This window comes from Garra rufa, chromosome 3 (genome assembly GCF_049309525.1).
Source record: "Garra rufa chromosome 3, GarRuf1.0, whole genome shotgun sequence".
Taxonomy (NCBI): Eukaryota; Metazoa; Chordata; class Actinopteri; order Cypriniformes; family Cyprinidae; genus Garra; species Garra rufa.
Genome location: NC_133363.1, coordinates 26,499,103 through 26,515,971, shown reverse-complemented (window position 1 = coordinate 26,515,971; position 16,869 = coordinate 26,499,103). Strand labels below are relative to the sequence as shown.

The window sequence follows — 16,869 nt, the reverse complement described above, 5'->3', positions numbered from 1 at the left end:
ATCTTTCAGTTTTTGTTTAAGCGATGGTTACATTTAGTTTCTTCCTTTAACAGAATATCTGGACGTCTTTACAGTGTTAAAACAATACTGTGCAACTGAATCTGAAGGCCCTGCTTACAATTCACTTTATTCTCTTCTCCTTCAGCCATGGGGGTGGAGAATTGCTGTAACCTCTGTCTTTACACACACACACATAAAGAAAAATGCATGCTAAAACCAATCAGGCAGGTGGAAAAAAGGCAAATCCACCAACTTCAAGTCAAAGGAATACGGTTGCTATAGAGATCACTTCAAAAAGTGAAAGAAAAGGGGGCATTATTCCCAAAACCCATTATAAAGCCCATTTAATCTAGTAAAATATGCACCCAACGTGAGGGGGAAGGGAAGGGAGGAGGAGAGGGAGGGTATATGGATTGTGGGCAGTGGGCAGGAGAGGCTGTGATAACGACAGATGTCTCACAAACCGTGGGTTTAACAGGAGGGGTGAAAAGAGAAAAAACGCCCAGTCGCAGATTGGACCTCAGGGAGAGAGTAGCACTGGCTCGAACTGAATCACATTCACTACTACAGGAGAAAAGAAAGTACATTCAACGCACTCTTACGCACGGATTTCCACAGAGGTTAGTAAAATGTTTAAGACGATTTTATAAGAAGTCTTTGAATAACGGAGGAAAATCACTTATTAAACAAAGCGTTTTATTGGGGCTGGAGATATAGTTGAACGCAGACTGCATGAGCCGTTCTTTGTTCTCGTTATATTCATGTCACTCATGAAAACTAAAAGAAAATACAGAAAAAGCATCCTATATCTATATTATCCAATAACTCATCGTAAAAACGTGTTTATTGCCTAGAAATGTTTGAATGACACTTTACAAATGTCACATTTATAATCTATTAGCTTAATAGTATTGTGAGAAGGTGTGACTGGTTTCCTAAATGTGGCTCCTGGAAGGTCAAAATATCAGTAAAAGTAAAAATAAGTCATATATAAAAGCTTTTGTTTTATTATTTTATTTTATATTTTTACATAAAGCTGTGGGTTACAGGTAGCGCTTACTCAGATTAAGCTTGAACTCTGTATTTCGATTTCCTCTTACTGGCGTTTTTCTGTTGAAAGCATTGTTTTGAGGAAATAGAAAGCAATAATTTGCGCTAATAAGAAATTCTTATTAAAACGTAAAGAGGAGCTGGTCGATATGAGAAAAGGGGTGGGGGAGCTTGGGTGGTGGTGTTAGGGTGGGGGGGGAAGGGGGGTATGTGTCTTACAAATATATTAAATTGTAGGTGTGTGTGTGTGTACACTAGAAATATGTAGCTAAATAGATTAAATATATATATATATATATATATATATATATATATATATATATATATATATATATAATATTTGCATATGTTACTAATTATGATAATCTTTTTTATGTGTCTTATATATTGTAACCTACAGCCAGACATAGGATAGACTGCTTGCCATACTTGCTCAGGGTATTTCACCGGTCTTCAAGGACATAACTTTCAGACAATCATTAAGCAAATTTCTTTACATCATTATATTAATGAGTAACTTCATCAAGCAAGATGTGCAGGGATAATGGAGGCTGTGAGGCGTACTGGCACAGAGCGCTGTGAAAGGCTGTAATAAAAACTGTCTTTAGTGAGCGCTGACATAGGCAGCACATCTCAGCAGTTGGACTCAGAAGGTTGGACTGGGGCATGACTGCGTATCCGGTCTTTGTTTGCCCCAGTGCAGCACTATGGACAGCTCCTATTGTAACCCCACCATGCTGCAGCTTGAAGGATATTACCCAATTGAGCTGCAATAAATGCAGGTCTTTAAAAGGTTGTAAATTGTGTCATATCTGTGGCAAGAAAAACATTTAATCTACTGAAATCAATTCCAGTTTCAATTTACAAATTACAAATTGACTCCGTGCCATTTGTCGAATGTTTTTGGTAAAAGGAAAAGTTGTTAATGAATTAAGTAGCATCAGTAGCATTGACAGATGTGACCGAATGTGATTTGGTCAATGTTATCTAATCCGTCTGCCCCCTGAATCTTGTCTTTACACTTCCCCAAACCAAGCTGCTTTACCAACCAGAACCAGCCATGAAATAATGCTAAGAGAAGTGAATAACTTTTCCACAATTTTTGATTTATTATAGTGAAACTATATAGATTAATAGAATGTTAAGAAATGCAGACATAATACAGTACTGGACATAAGTTTCACTGGTTTTGTTTGGCTTTCAAAGGATTTAGACGTTAAAAGTGCTGTTTCACTTACAAATACTTCCAAAACCCCATTATATACAATCAGCGCATGCTGCCCTTACACTGTAAGACTGATCTCTTGAATTATATCTTTACAAGTTTACAAGAACTACGTGACATTCCCATCCAGTCACTGTTTGTCCTTAAGCCACGTCCTCCTCTATAACAGAGTTGGACTGCATTCAGAGTCCTTGGCAGAGATTGCATTGGGTTGAAATGATTGAGTGAGTGCCCTTTAAATGGACAAACAGGCTGGGCCTTTGTGGGCAGTTTTACATTTTACAATTTCATATCCATAAAGAGGTGCTAAGAATATTGCACAGTCATGTAGCTCAAACAGTACTGTATGGCATTAGCAATGGCAAAGTTATTGGTTTAATTGCTATGGAATTTATGAATTAATAAAAATGTAGTTTACATAAGATGTTCTTCTGTTCCCACAGAACATCATGGGAGGCAAGCTGAGCAAACGGAAGAAGGGATACGATGTCAGCGACCCTAAAGAGAAGAAAGAGGAGAGTGCTGTGGCAGCAGTGGAACCAGCTGAGAAAAAGGCAGAGACCCCTGTGAAGGAGTCGGAGGCTGCACCTCAGGAGGCTGCTGCGGTAAGTGCAGCACCGCCAGTGGTGGAGTCTGAAACGCCAGCTGAAAAGCCCGCCTCTTCTTCACCAGCACAAGCAGAGGAGAAGAAGGATGATCCTGCACCAGAAAAACCAGTAGCTACAACAGAGGCATCTACTGCTGCACCCAAGGAACCACAAAGTGCTCCAGAGACACCAGCATCTGCACCAGAGTCAAAAGCAGCAGAGGTACCAGCAACAGCGGTAGAAGCAACAGCTGCTACACAAGAGGCACCAGCAGTTGCAGAAAAGACATCAGCAGCTGTGCCAGTGACACCAGCAGCTGTAGTAGAGACACCAGCAGTGGCACTAGAGGTATCAGCACCCAAGGAACCAGCAGCTGCACCTGAGGAACCAGTGACAAAGGAACCAGCAGCTGCACCTGAGAAAGCAGTTACAAAGGAACCAGCAGCTGCACCTGAGGAACCAGAGAAAAAGGAACCAGCAGCTGCACCTGAGAAAGCAGTTACAAAGGAACCAGCAGCTGCACCTGAGGAACCAGTTACAGAGGAAACAGCAGCTGCACCTGAGGAACCAGTTACAAAGGAAATGACAGCTACACCTGAGGAACCAGTTACAAAAGAACCAGAAGCTGCACCAGCAGCAGAGGAACCTGCAGCTGCACCTGAGGAACCAGCAGCAACGCCAGCAGCGGAGGAACCTGCAGCTGCACCTGAGGAACCAGCAGCTGCACCAGTAGCAGAGGAACCTGCAGTTTCACCTGAGGAACCAGCTGCTATACCAGAGGCACCAGTGTCAGAAGAACCTATGGCTGCAACAGAAGAACCAGCTGCTGCTCCAGAGTCGCCAGTGACAGAGGAACCTGTAACGCTATCTGAAAAAACAGCAGCTGTGGCCGAGCCACCTGCAGCTGCACCTGAGGAACATGTAACAGCTCCAGAGGCTGAGGATCCTGCACCTGTGCTAGAAGAACCTGTATCGGCGCCTAAACTTGAAGCTTTGCCAGTGGAACCTGTCACAGAGGAAATTGTTGAGAAAGTGGTTGAGGAGGTGGCAAATACCAGTGAATTGTCCACTGACATTACAGAAACCACTGAGGTGATACCAGAACCAGAGACTGTTACTGAGGCAGCAGCTCCAGAGCCAGTCACCGAGTCTGCCCCAGTGCCTGAACCTGTTTCTGAGGCACTGAATGCAGCAGAGGTCGAGGTGGCTGTGCCTTCCCCAGAGGAACCCACACCAGTCACACAGCCTGAATCTGAAACTCCTGCACCCCCTGAAATTACACTAACCCAAGCAAATCCTGAGCCATCCCCAGAGCCGACACAACCTGAACCTGTGGCAGAACAAAAGAGTGCAGAGTGCATTCCCGCAATCGTCATTTTAGAATCAACCTCAACGAATGAGCTATGCCTTGAGGAGCCCGCCTCACCTGTCACAGATCTGAAGCTGAATAATGGTGACTGTGAGAGTGCTGGCTCAGCGGAGGAATCTGTGTCGGCTCCCCCGGAGGTAAATGGGGAATGCCATGAGGAGGCACCAAGCGTAGCCCCAGCGGATGTCCTTGAGTCCCCGGTTGAGGCATGTGTAAATGGTGTGAAGGACAAAGAACCCCCTCAAGAGATAAGTGACTGTGAACTGAAAAAAGACTTGAGTTTGGCTGCTGACTTTCAGGGTGGCGATGTGGTAGAAGTGCCACAGTGAGTCAGCTGAGCTGTCGGCTTAATCTGAGAAACAAACCTTAAATGTGAATCCCATATTGATGCAAACAAACAAATGAAACAATCGTCTGACAACACAGGCCTTCTGAAAATAAATGTGAAAAATGCCTGTTGTGTTCTCTCAGGCAAAGGAATTTCTGGTTAACCAAAAAGAAATACAACCACCCAAGAGCGAGTGCGAGAAACAAAGAATGAAACAGTCAGGGTAAATGCTTAAATGGAAATGGGAGGGAGTGAGTGGAATGAAAAAGCGCGAGAGCGAGAAAGAAAGCGGATGGTCTTTGAAGTCTTTGTGGCCGGTGTCCTGCTGTCATTGCAGAGGGTGAGCTTACAGGCCTGGTTGAATATGTAAGCCAGAGAAATGATGATTAGACATGAACAGAATTTTTCTTTTTTTAAAACATCGAGATGGAACAGAAATGCTGGACAGTGACAAGGGTAAAAATGAACAGAATCATCTTTTGTGTGCGAGACTGATCCATATTGAAATGGTTTATTGGATTGCCATTTAATAGTATATAATCTAATTTAGACCACATTTCTGTCACCATGTAATACGGAGATTTGAGGATGAAGCATTTTGAACTTTTCATGTTGGGAGAATCAATGGGGAATGTTCATTTTAACTTAATGGCTTGGCTTAGAAAATAAAACACTCTGTTATACCTTAAAAATGGTTCTTTCTTTTTTGCACTTTTGTGGATGTGAGTGGATGCATAAGTGTGGAAACTTCATTAAAAGAATACTTTAAATAAATATATGATGCAATCACATGTATAGAGCATACCCATTTTGTTTCAAAAGCATGTGCTCAACATGTGCAGTAGTATACTGTAGACAGCTGCAACAGTTACGTTCAAGGCCTGTTTTCAGCCATTTTGTGCAGCAGCAGAGATCTGACTGGCAGGTCACCATTCCAACAATGTCCCAGGAGTCATTGACTTTGTAAATTTGTTCTGTGGGGCTGGGCATCAGACACGTGTTGTTTTGAGTAACATGGAACATGGCCATGAATGCAAATGTCTGTTCAAAGGCTTAACTCAATCAGGTTGTGGTAGAACAGGGGAAAGGATTTTTCATTCTTCACAGGGGGGAAAGAGGTTTCAGGATAACAAGAGGGTGATGCCGTACAATGCAGCAGACTGCAGTGGGGGAACAGTTTGGGGAAGGTCTTTTGCTTGAATGGAGGAGCTTCAACACATAGACATGGACAAATTAGAAACATGGAACATGAAGAGCTTAATAAACTCAGAAAACAAGTACTGCAAATGTGCTTCTCTCACCTACTCTCTAAAAGAAAAAAGCGGCTGTCTCACATAAGTGCTAATGCACTGAACTGATTACAGGGTACGTTTGTACCACTGTGTGTGTGTGTGTGTGTGTGTGTGTGTCTGTTAGCATGGGGGGAGAACAGAGGCTAGCATGAGAAAGCTTTGCGAAAGAAGATGCTAGAAATATCTGAAGGTTCCCAAGTGCCCTCCACAGGCACCATAATGAGCTCCTCCACATACCAAGCACGAATTCTCGGGTTTCTTAAAAAAAAAAAAAAAAAAAAAAACACAGGCATACAGATTTATGAAAGGAATGTTCTCTAAAGCTGAGGGGGTGCGGGGCGGGATGGGTGAATGAACTCACTGGCTTCTGTGTTTTTCAGAGTCACTGTTAAACTTGTTCTCTGTGCGCAATCAGAATGAACAAACTGCATTTTGTACCACTTTCTGAAAAGTGCTGTTTAGACTACTATTATACAGTAGAACTATACATTTAAAGTAGTAGTACCCCAAAAATTTACTCACACTCTTGTCATTCCAAACCTGTATGACTTTTGTTTGATTGAGTTTTTGTTAAAAGTGAAAAATGATCTTAATATCTTCCGCTAAGGTCTTATAGTTTGTCATCAAAAAGAAACGTCTGGTTTGCAGATTTGAGAGGTCCAGTGTGAGGAATTTTCTATACAAGGTGTCCAGTTTCCTCGTTCCATCTTACTGTGCTTGGGGAGCAAGGTTCCTTCCTTCCTTCAGTTCTCTCTTTCTCTCCCGCTCCCCTCCTCCCATATTCTTCCTCTCTTTTCCTTAGCTTTCATGCACAACAGATGAGAGGCCCTGCTTGCATCTTGATTTAAAGGCTCTCTACACAGTGCATAGTTGTGCAGCCGCAGCTGCAGTGCTTGGATACACCAGCACTATGTGTTCTATACTAGTGCCTTGGCACAAAACTCAACGTGCTTTCCTGTTCCTTTCTACACATGCGGACATTTGATCTTTCACTTTCGCTCCTCGTGACATAAAATCCCCTTCCTTGTAGGGATGTAACAAAATCAAAATCTCACAATACGATAATATCTCGATATAAAGTCTATGATACAATATTTATTGCGATATTTAAAAAACAAACAAAAAACAAAAACAAATGAAGACTTGGAAAAATTTTTTTTTTTGTATATTTTAAAGTTAAATCGTTCTATCTAATGCACTTCGAGAGTTCAAAATTAAGAGCTTCAACCCATGTTCTTAATTAAGAAAACTTAAGTCAGAAATTGAATTGTACCCAAATTATTTTTTATTATTTGTGGTATACTGTCTCAGTCTAAATTACATTCACACTGGTGTTTTAGAAAGCCAAACTAATTAGAATAATAAAAATAACAACAATTTTATATTATTGTTATTCCCATGGCAGTAACAGCCATATATTGTAAACCAATTGCACTGTAAAATAAATTAAAATGAATATTTTATAGGTATATTATTTTTGCTTTACACTATAGTAGGGAAATTACAATACTTCTTTCTAACTTCTGCATCTAAAAAAGACATTTTCAATTTGGACTGCAGTAACATTACCCATTTAAACCGCTAGCTGTCAGCAATTCATACTGCACTTTTAGGCTTTAATTTTAACGGAAACGGCAGTAGAGCTTTTATTTTGATGGAAAACCCCAGCTTCAGTGAAAACAGGCTCATCTTACTAGAAATCTAATAAAATGCTGTAATCATCTGCCAAGAAAATAAAGCATAACTGGTGGCCTTTGCATTCCTAAACGTGCGCTTAATTTATAGCACATGCAATAAACAAGTTTACTGCATTCACTGTTAACGGAGCCGTTCTGAGGTGCGGAAAACACCAGATCACGAGCAGATTGTCTGAACGAAGTGCATGATACTGTGCCAAAGCATAATGACCCAAAACACAACTTTAAAGACCTTTTACGATAGAATAAGAAGTTTGAATGTATTTGTAAAACTACATTTTTTGCCCAGAAGACCTTTTGTTTCATATTGTCATGTGACCAAGATGATATGGAGACGGTTTTGCTATAGACCAGTTCGTAGTAGACGTCACAGTTAACCTGCAGCATACTGGTGGCAGAAAATCACTATTAACAAGTGGAGTGCAATAGGTCAAATCCATGGAATAAGAGAGAAAAAAAAAAAAACAGTTTTTTGCCTTTTGATGCCAGAATCGTAATGAAAGTAATTTTTTTTAGAGTACTGTCATCAAAGATGCCATTTGAAGTTAAACGCAGACGTTTTAAACAGACAATAGATAAAAACTGCTATGATGACTCTCCTTTTGAAGCATGAATTTGATTTACGCATTGTATTAGCCCTACAGTTACATGACATAATATTTAAACCTATTATTAATAACGTTTTATATAACATTTATTTCTTTTAACTCACAATTGTGACTTTTTCCTTGAAAACGCAAATTTATATCTCCTAGTTCAGACTTTATAAATGAGAGAAAAAGAATGATGAGTTGGTTTTTATTCTCAGAATTACGAGAATAGTCAGAATTTTTAAATATAAACTCAAATTTACCATTTTATTTTTTTTTACCATGGCTTCCATAGACTGGTACTTGAAAACTGTAATTTTCTGCCGCCAGATGAATCAATCTATACAGAAAAAACAATCTATCGCTGTCTACTTCTATTAAAAACTATTTTACTAGAAAACACACAAAATAGACAAAGTTGGCATTTTAGCATTTTACTAGTGTGTCAAAATGTGCTGTCAAAAATATCTTTGTGTGATATTTTGATGTGGATATTTCATAACATTTTGTTTATTTATTTATTTTTATTTTAAGTCTCTGAATTGTTAATTTTTGCAATATAATTCCAGTGGAAGTGCCCATAAAGATAATTTGAACTGTGGTAAAATTGTAAAAGGGAGAAAAAAAATGGAGAGAAAAATGCGAACAAAAGTCAGCATCCTAAAGCTGACAAAAAATATGTGGTTTCTTAGTAAATCCATATCACATGATCACAAAAAGGCCTGTTGATCCTTACAGAAAGTCAACGGTTGACTGTGGTCTAGGTCATGCCACTATTACAGCAGTGTACGCTGGCATAAATGACTGATTGTTTCACCCAAGTGAACTGACTTCTTTTTACTACTGATTTCAATCCTTGAAAGGCGAGTGTTTAAGTGTAAAAAAAAAACTGCTGAAAAACTCCAAGGGGGATTCCCATTGTTTTTACTACTCCTCTCTTATTCTCTCACCCCCTTTGTGATTCATGGCCTGGCAATGCTCTGCCCATCTGTGCAGCTGCTCTATAAGGCTGCCATTATATGTGGGTCTGCAGAAGGCTTTCAGCCTGAGCTCAGTCATACTTACAACCAGTATTGATCCACGAGTTAGCTTAATGGCCACCGAGAGGGCTGGGTCTGCCTCCTTACCCTTTCCCCTCTATTGCGCTCTTTCCCTCCCCCCACCTATATAGATTGCACAGTCCCCCGGCCGGGCCTGCTGTCTATTCAAGCTCTGCAGCACACTTTTGTAACAGACCCAGCCAAATGCACGTTTGAGAGGTGAGGAAAGGCAAGACAGTGCAAGAGTGGGGGTTCTGTGTGTGTGTGTGTGAGCTGGTGACAGCCCCAGCATGGAGCCTCTATGGGGGAAGATGTGTCTTTGTCGTGCCGCCCAACCCCCTTGCTCTCTTCCTTCTCCCCTCAGCCATTAGGAGAGAGAGAATTTTATACCCTGACACTTAATCATTCTAGACCATTAAACAGGAACGAGGAACCAGAAGCCGCGTGCTAAGCAGAGCTCATTTTCCCCTGAACAGCACAGCGATACAAACTCATTGGGTTTGATGTTACACTCCTCTTTATAGGCATCATAGATAGTGAAATCACTAAACTAGGCAGTAGCTATTAGGTTAAAAGGCAAACTTTAGGTGGAGATATGCATACTGACACGTTTACTTGAACCAGGAGTGTTTCAAGCCTTTAATCAGTACTGGGGAACAATTGTTTCCTTTTTTTAGTTAAATAATAGTCCGAATTGAAAAGGAGATGTATTATGCCCCTTTTTACAACATGTAATATAAGATGTATCACAGAATGTGTCTATGTTGTTTCATCTTAAAATACCCTACAGATAATTTATTTTATCATTTTTCAAATACCTATTTTGAGTTGAAGCAGAAACATGCTGTTTTCATGCATGTTCCTTTAAATGCAAATGAGCTGCTGCTCCCCGCGACTTTTCCAGAATAGGGATATGCCTTTACAGCTTGTACCTCTTGATACTCTGCTAAAAAAACATCTGTTTGCTTTTGATTATCATGTCTATTGTGCTGAAATAATCAATTTTAAACAATATTACATGAAACTTCTGATATAGGGTTTTCTAAACGCACACATCCGAAGCATGTGCACAGAAAGAGGCTACTAAAGTACTAAACTCTTTCAGTTCTCTTTCATGTCTTATTGCGCTTAAACTGTCAAATACACGCCAGTTTATGTTAAAAAAAACCATGAATTACAAAAACGGTCGGTTATGTCTGTGAAGGTAAACAGCTGGGAAAGAAACCATATGTTTATATTAGATCTGTGTGGCAACAGTGTAATATACAGTAAATAAATAAAAAAATCCACTGCCCTATTTTGTCCTCTGTTTGCATGCTTTGCTTGAACTTTTGTAATGGCGTTTAAACTGGTAAACTGCTGTCGCTTGTGAAAACAAAATGGCGGCACCGTGGGTGGAAACGTGCAGATTAAGGGCGGTAATATTATAATAAGATCCCCTTTCTATGTCACAAGAGGAGCAAAATCGGAGCAGCTCATTTATTTTTAACATGCTTGCAGAGAAAGGCTTCCCCAAACAAAGTTACTGGGTTGTCCTTTTTTCACATTTTCTGGGTTGGTAGATGCACTGGGGACCTGATTAAAGCACTTAAGCACAAAAAAGATCATATTTTTATGATATGTCTCCTTTAAATTAAACTGAGGGAATGAGTTGACCCTTTTTACAAACTGTAATGATGCGTTACCACAGTTACCAACATGGTAAAAAAAAAATATCCTCATTTTTAAAAATTAAATGTGCATTAATATCATATTTGAGTTAAATTACAGTGGTGGCCAAAATTATTAGAACACTAGTATTTTCACCAGCTAAAAATGTTTTTAAGTCAGTTATTTCTGTCTTTTGCTGTAGTGTGTCAGTAGGAAATATCAGTTTACATTTCCAAACATTCATTTTGGCATTAATTGTAATAATCCAGTGAGATTTTTGTTTGCACAAGGAGTCTGACAACAGCCAGTGCTCCACACAGAGATCTGATCTCATCATCATCCAGTCTGTCTGGATTGACATGAAGAAACAGAACAAAGTGAGACAGACTAAATCTAGAAGAACTGTGGCAATGTCTCCAAAATGCTTCAAGAGACCTACCTGCAAACGTACCTGAGATATGTACAAGCACACTTAGGGCAAAATCTGCTTTAAACACAAAGGATGGTCACACCAAATGTTGATTTAATTTAGTTAACAGAAGTTAAAAAAAAAAAAAAAAGAATAAAAAAAATCTGTTTATGACCATTTTTGACAGCATCCTCGATTTACAGCATTTTTACACAAGTATACCTTAAACTTTACAGTACTGGATGATGATGAGATCAGATCTCTGTGTGAAGCACTGGCTGTTGTCAGAATCCTGATGCTGGATTATTACAATTAATGGCAAAATTAATGTTTGAAAATGTAAACGGATATTTCCTACTGACACACTACAGCAAAATATAGAAATAACTGACTTAAAACCATTTTTAGCTGGTGAAAATAATAGTGTTCTAATAATTTTGACCACCACTGTACCTTCGCATGAAATTTCTGAAAACTAACGTTGCTGTGTAAGTGTTTCCAGTGCATCAGTTTAGTGGAGTGACAGCATATTTAACATATTTATGTTTTCTGAGCACTGTAATCAATCTCTCAATATTTATTTCCTCTTTTGTAAATTCATAGAAAAGCTATCATGGATTTTTGTAACTTCGCTAATAGAGAAACCTGGAATTAAAAAAAATATTGAAGTTTACCCAACTATGATGACTTCTGAGAACCCTGGAAATGTAAAAAGAGTCCATCAGTACAACTTGGCCATGATGTAACTAATAACATGTTAACAAACATTAATAAAATGTGGGGCTTAATTCCTAATTTGTGGCCATAATTTGTTTAGGGCTCTAGTTATAGATATTTGGATATAAACTGATTTAACTGCAGTACAGAGTGGTTCACAAGCTGCACACAAGAGCAGCTTTATCTTTGACAAATGATTTGCAAGTTTTGTTTCCCACAGTGGACTGTAGGTAAATATCCACCTTTTTGTTTTTTTGTCTTACAAAGTATCCCGTTACTGTGTGAGAAACCGCAGCGAGCAATTCAGCACATCAGTGAACAGTCTGAATCAAACTGAATCTTGAACAATTCTAGAGCTTTTTACAAACCCATCTGAAAGATTATATGAGTAGAATGATTAATTTGTGAATTTTGCATCGCAACTTCTGATCAGCTGATACCAAACATACAGCACATTATAGCTGAAATGTTATTTGGGAAAATTAATCTAAGGTTGGTTTATGGTCATCTCTAGCTTCACACAAGAATTTATCAGTAATATTTTATTGGAGCACAGTGGTATTAGCTTATGCCCCAATAAAAAGTGTCTAGCAACATCTTGACTCAAATTGTATTTTGCCAAGTCATAGGTAAAACAGCATTTTAGCACGATTATATGGCTCCCAATGCATGTTCACTTAGCCTGGTGAACAGTGGCACTGGGTATAAAGCAGCATGTGTGTGTGTGCTTAAGATTAAATATTAAAACTATGTTGGGCTCAGTCACCTTGAGTAAAACACCAGTGCAGGCAGGGTAAAAACAGAAAGCCATTGAAATCACACATTCCTGTCCTTAGAAATAAGTCTGCTGGTTAGGCTACAATGTATTCGAAACCTACAGTACAGGCATTATGTAATCAGAGGGAAGTAGCAATGCTCACTCATCAGAAGTACTTCTTCTAAAAGTATAACAAAACAACCGCATTCACATGCTGGTTACTCAGAACCCTACAGACACTATGAGTTGTCAATGAACGGATTATTATGTGTCCAGACTATTTTAATTTATCACAAGCAAAAATTTGTTGCTGCTTGTAGGTCCTCCTGGAAAGTTCATATTTACATACAAGCACAGAAATGGTAATGATTTTGGTTTAAAAAATATTTATTTTTCGTTTTTTAAATTGCTAATGAAGAAGGTTTTTTAGTACTTACCCAACACAATAAAAAGCAAATGATGCACAACTGGTGGGTAATTTTGCTATATTTGTGTATTTCATCATTTTTGTGCTGCCACAAAGGCTGTTGGGAAATGTTGAAAAATCCTGTTGCCTTGAAAACCAGCCAAATAGTATTGTTCGGCAGGCTTTATGATTATTCCTCTTCAAAATTACACAAACATTGTACAGTCAACACTTACATTTGAAACTAAATATTTACCACAACAGATTAACCTTCGCCATGAATATTAAACTGGCACAGCACCAACTTGGAAAGTCTGGGCTTAAAGAGATATCTACTGGTAGTTATGATATTGTGGACTAATATCATAAATAATTAATTTCAACTTGATCTGAAGGCATCTAGACTGACCTGAATAAGATATTTCAGATAAAAGTTTACATACAGGCCACAAGAGAAAATAATAGTTGAATTTATACTGTGTTGTTACCTGAACGATCCACAGCTTTTTTTTGTGGTAGTTGTTCATAAGTCAGTTAAACTGCCTACTGTTCTTCAAAAAAATCCTTCAGGTCCCACGATTTTTGGGGGGTTTTTCAGTATTTTTGTGTATTTGAACCCTTTCCAACATTGAATGTATGAATTTGAGATCTATCTTTTCACACCGAAGACAACTGTGGGACTCATATGCAACTATTGCTGAAAGTTCAAATGCTCACTGATGCTTCAACGAGAAGAAATACGATGCATTAAAAGCCGGGGGGTGAAAAGTTTTGAACAGAATGAAGATGTGTACATTTTCCATATTTTGCCTAAATATATATATTTTTTATTTAGTACTGCCTTTCAGAAGCTACAGAATATACTTACATGTTTCCTAGAAGACAAAATAAGTAAAATTGTTAAAGGAACACAACATTTTGAAATCCATTCAGCCGTTCTCCTGTTCTGGCGATATCACTTTTAGCATAGCTTAGCATAGATCATTGAATCCTATTAGACCAATAGCATCGCGTTCAAAAATGACCAACGAGTTTCCATATTTGTTGTATTTAAAACTTGACTCTTCTGTAGTTATTTCGTGTACTAAGACCGGTGGAAATGCAAAGCTGCGAGTTTCTAGGCTGATAAGATTAGGAACTACACTTCCATTCCGGCGTAATAGTCAAGGAAGTTTGCTGCCGTAATATGGCCGAAGCAGGCGGAGTATTATCAGAAATGAGTTCCCAGCTAGTTTAGCATTTGCACATGTGCTGCGTGATATTACTGCTCCTGCTTCCCCCCTGCCCCCCCTCAACTCTTAATACATTGTTTTTCCATCTGGAGCATCAGTGAGTGTTTGAACCTTCTGTAATAGTTGCATATGAGTCCCTCAGTTGTCCTCATTGGCCCAGTGCAGACGTCTTATGTCAGCGTGTTCTGAACTCGTACATGATCATACCGGTAAACTTGTTCTGCATTCACACAGAGCACATTACCGGTAATTTACTGGTAATTTTATAACTCCTCATACCGGTAAACTGCCAAAACGAATTTACAGGTATTTTTGAAACAGTCCTGTTTACACATGATATCTTAAAGGTAATTTACAGATAATTTTCCAGCAAAGTTATACGCGTGTAAGGGACTATTATTTACTCACCATCATGCTGATTCAAGCATGTAAGACTTTCCCTTTTCTGTGGGATGATATTATTAGGAATGTTTTTGCCCATACAATAAAAGTCGGTGGGAAATTACAACTGTTATTCTTTGTTATCTGTGAGCAAACTCATCAGTCTCATTTGTTGAACATGAAGCAATAGCAGTTTGAGTCAAGCCATGAGAAAGCAAAAAAAAAACAGCAGCATGACTCTGTCCAGCAGTGCTTTTAATCTATAAAAGATGACCTTGGCTTTTTGGAGCATGTGGGTGACACTGCTAAATCAGAGGCTTTGCTTACTTAAGACAGGGCTGCCAGAGAATCTGTCGCACTGAATTATTTATCAATTAGATGACCGTTAGCGGGGACAGAGGGAAGTGAGAGGAGGGGAGTCAAGGGAGACAGGAAAAATGACAGCAGTGTGTGTGTTTCTGAGAAAGAAATATGTGTCAGGGTGTGTTGGTGTAGATAAGAGTTCATGTCTGTTTGTATGGTGTTTGAGTGTGTGTGTGTGTGATGTAGATCTGTAGGGCTTTTTGGTTGTTAGAGGTGTTTTATTATGGTCTGTCACAGCCTTTCACTGGACACACATGCTAAAGCCCATTGATGAAGGTACAGTGTACAGAGTTTGTGTGTGTGCACATGTGGGGAAAAGAGAAAGGCCTTTAGGACAAAACAAGAGTAGCCTTTCTGAGCTAACATGCTATGCACAAACAAACACAGACATGAACTGACACTGATAAAGCTGGGATGTTACAGTTCAACAACACTATCGGTTTCACCATATCTAACACAGTCTGAGGGAAACAGAAAGCTGACAGAAAGCTTTTATTAAAGAGAAAGTTCACCCTAAAATGAAAATTCTGTCATAAAGGAGAACTCCACTTTCAGAACAATTTACAATTAATTTACTCAACCCATTGTCATCCAAGATGTTCATGTCTTTCTGTCTTCAGTCGTAAAGAAATTATAAAGAGGTAAGCATTTCAGAATTTTTCTCCATATAATGGACTTCAATTGTGCCCCTTATTTGAACTTCCAAAATGCAGTTTAAATGCAGCTTCAAAAAGGCTCTTAACAATCCCAGTAAATGAAGAAGGGTCTTATCTAGTCGATCAGCCATTTTTTATTATTTTTTTTTTTTTATAAAAATTGGTATACTTTTTAAGCACAAAAGCTTTTGTATCCTGCTAAAAAAAAACAGCTAAAACCAGCCTAGGCTGGTTGGCTGGTCTTAGCTGGTTTAAGCTGGAAGTAGCTGGTCTCCAAGCCTGGCCAGCTAAGACCAGCCTGGCCAGGCAGGAAAAGTGGCCAAAAGCCCTCTAAAACCAGCCTGCTGACCAGCTAAAACCAACCTGGTTGACCTAGGCTGGTTTTAGCTGTTTTTCAGCAGGGTAGCACTAGCTCGAAAAACTCCATCTCATTTTCTCCTACAACTTCAGAATTGTCTGGCATCATTGTACCTTTTTGTTTGTAAACAGCATTTGACTCACTTGCACTTCCTTATTCTTTGTGCATTTGCTCTGTAAACACAGGGTCTGTAGTTCTATGTTGCGTGTGATCTTTCTCTGGATTCAGTAGTACGTACGTAGCATTGTGGATGTGCATCCCAGAGCTAGTGCTACACAAGCTTTTGTGCTTAAAAAGTATACACATTTTTTTTTTTTTTTTTTGAAAAAAAAAAAAAAAGACAGATCATTTCACTAAATAAGTCCCTTCTTTCTCGGCTGGGATTGGTTATAGCCTTTTGAAGCTGAAATTAAACTACAAGTTCAAACTTGGGGGCACATTTGAAGTTCATTATATGGAGAAAAATCCTGAAATGCTTTCCTCAAAAACTATAATTTCTTTACGACCGAAGACAGAAAGACATGAACATCTTGGATGACAAGGGGGTGAGTAAATTATTTGTAAATTGTTGTTCTGGAAGTGGAGTTTTCCTTTAATTACTCACACTCATGTTGTTCCAAACCCATAAGACCTTCGTTCATCTTCGAAACACAAATGAAGACATTTTTTATGAAATGTGACAGCTTTCTGAGCCTGCATAAACAGCAACACAACTGACACGTTCAAGGCCCAGAAAGATAGTAAGGACTTTGTTAAAATAGA

The 16,869-nt window shown here is 39.0% G+C and overlaps 1 protein-coding gene across 1 annotated transcript; it reads left to right on the top strand.

Moving 5' to 3' along the window:
- Positions 1-447: 447 nt before the first annotated feature.
- LOC141331873 (uncharacterized) lies at positions 448-5,251 on the top strand. The gene is made up of 2 exons (XM_073836910.1): positions 448-620; positions 2,719-5,251. The coding sequence occupies exon 2, from the start codon at positions 2,725-2,727 to the stop codon at positions 4,558-4,560; it is 1,836 nt and encodes a 611-aa protein (XP_073693011.1). The 5' UTR covers positions 448-620; positions 2,719-2,724; the 3' UTR covers positions 4,561-5,251.
- The last annotated feature ends 11,618 nt before the right edge of the window (positions 5,252-16,869 follow it).

Excerpts from the sequence above, each read along its gene's own strand:
- LOC141331873 (XM_073836910.1), top strand. The coding sequence starts at position 2,725 with ATGGGAGGCAAGCTGAGCAAACGGAAGAAGGGATACGATGTCAGCGAC.